The sequence below is a fragment of the Sphaeroforma arctica genome (genome assembly GCF_001186125.1).
Source record: "Sphaeroforma arctica JP610 unplaced genomic scaffold supercont1.4027, whole genome shotgun sequence".
Taxonomy (NCBI): Eukaryota; class Ichthyosporea; order Ichthyophonida; genus Sphaeroforma; species Sphaeroforma arctica.
In genome coordinates, this window is record NW_014036531.1 from 1 (window position 1) to 815 (window position 815).

Consider the following 815-nt stretch of genomic DNA (forward strand, 5'->3'; position numbering starts at 1 on the left):
TGCCAGCTCTAGCTATTTGCACATTCTCATATAGATGTCAAAGTATCTCATACACCCACATACGTCTTGCGCAACACTCAGCTGGCCAGCCCTGAGAAGCTTCCACACTTCGGCCATGAGGTCGTGTTCGTTGTCCAGATCGCTTTGTGCGGGGGCATTGGTATGGTCTCTGAATTTCGCATCCATGTCCAACTCAGAAGTCTGTGCGGAGATGCCAGCCCTGCGACTGAAGGACAGTAGTTGTGTATCACGATTTAGTATATGTACGTTCTCTGTATGAGACTGGGTGCTCAGTGTTGGTTGCGCAATGGATGATTGACCTCGCACATCTACAACACCACAAGTATGTGTACATGAAAACATACGTCGTTAACTTGTACAAAATATGTAGCTTTGTTGTGTAACATACGTAGTTTGCTTGTAATAGGTCTGGTTGCTTAGGCGCTGTCCTGCTGCCTGGGCTCTGGCCTGTTGTTCGTGCGCGGCATTGTCGCCACAGTGCTTCACGGTCCCCATCTCGCGATCGTAATCGCTGCAGTACAACTTCTCCAAGGCCTTTGCCACAATCTGTCGGCAACGAAAGGGGCGGGTGTATGAGCGATGCGTTTTACACAGATTTAATGGGAATAGAGTGAATATGTTTGTGCGAGAACCAACATACTCGTAGCCTGAATTCGAATGTATGTGCATGATGTGCATGTGTATAAGAATATATGTGCACGCATCGGTGACGGGCATCAGATACGTCACCAGATAACAAGTAGTAACTGTTTAAATACAAACAACGAGGACGACAGTCGAATACCAAACAGTCT

The 815-nt window shown here is 47.2% G+C and overlaps 1 protein-coding gene across 1 annotated transcript; it reads right to left on the reverse strand.

Moving 5' to 3' along the window:
- Nucleotides 1-12: 12 nt before the first annotated feature.
- Nucleotides 13-571, reverse strand: SARC_14010 (hypothetical protein; the record flags this gene model as incomplete). Its single annotated transcript, XM_014291860.1, has 2 exons — nucleotides 13-226; nucleotides 410-571. Coding segments are annotated over 2 exons (376 nt in total), but the record flags the coding sequence as incomplete, so codon positions are not given.
- Nucleotides 572-815: the final 244 nt, after the last annotated feature.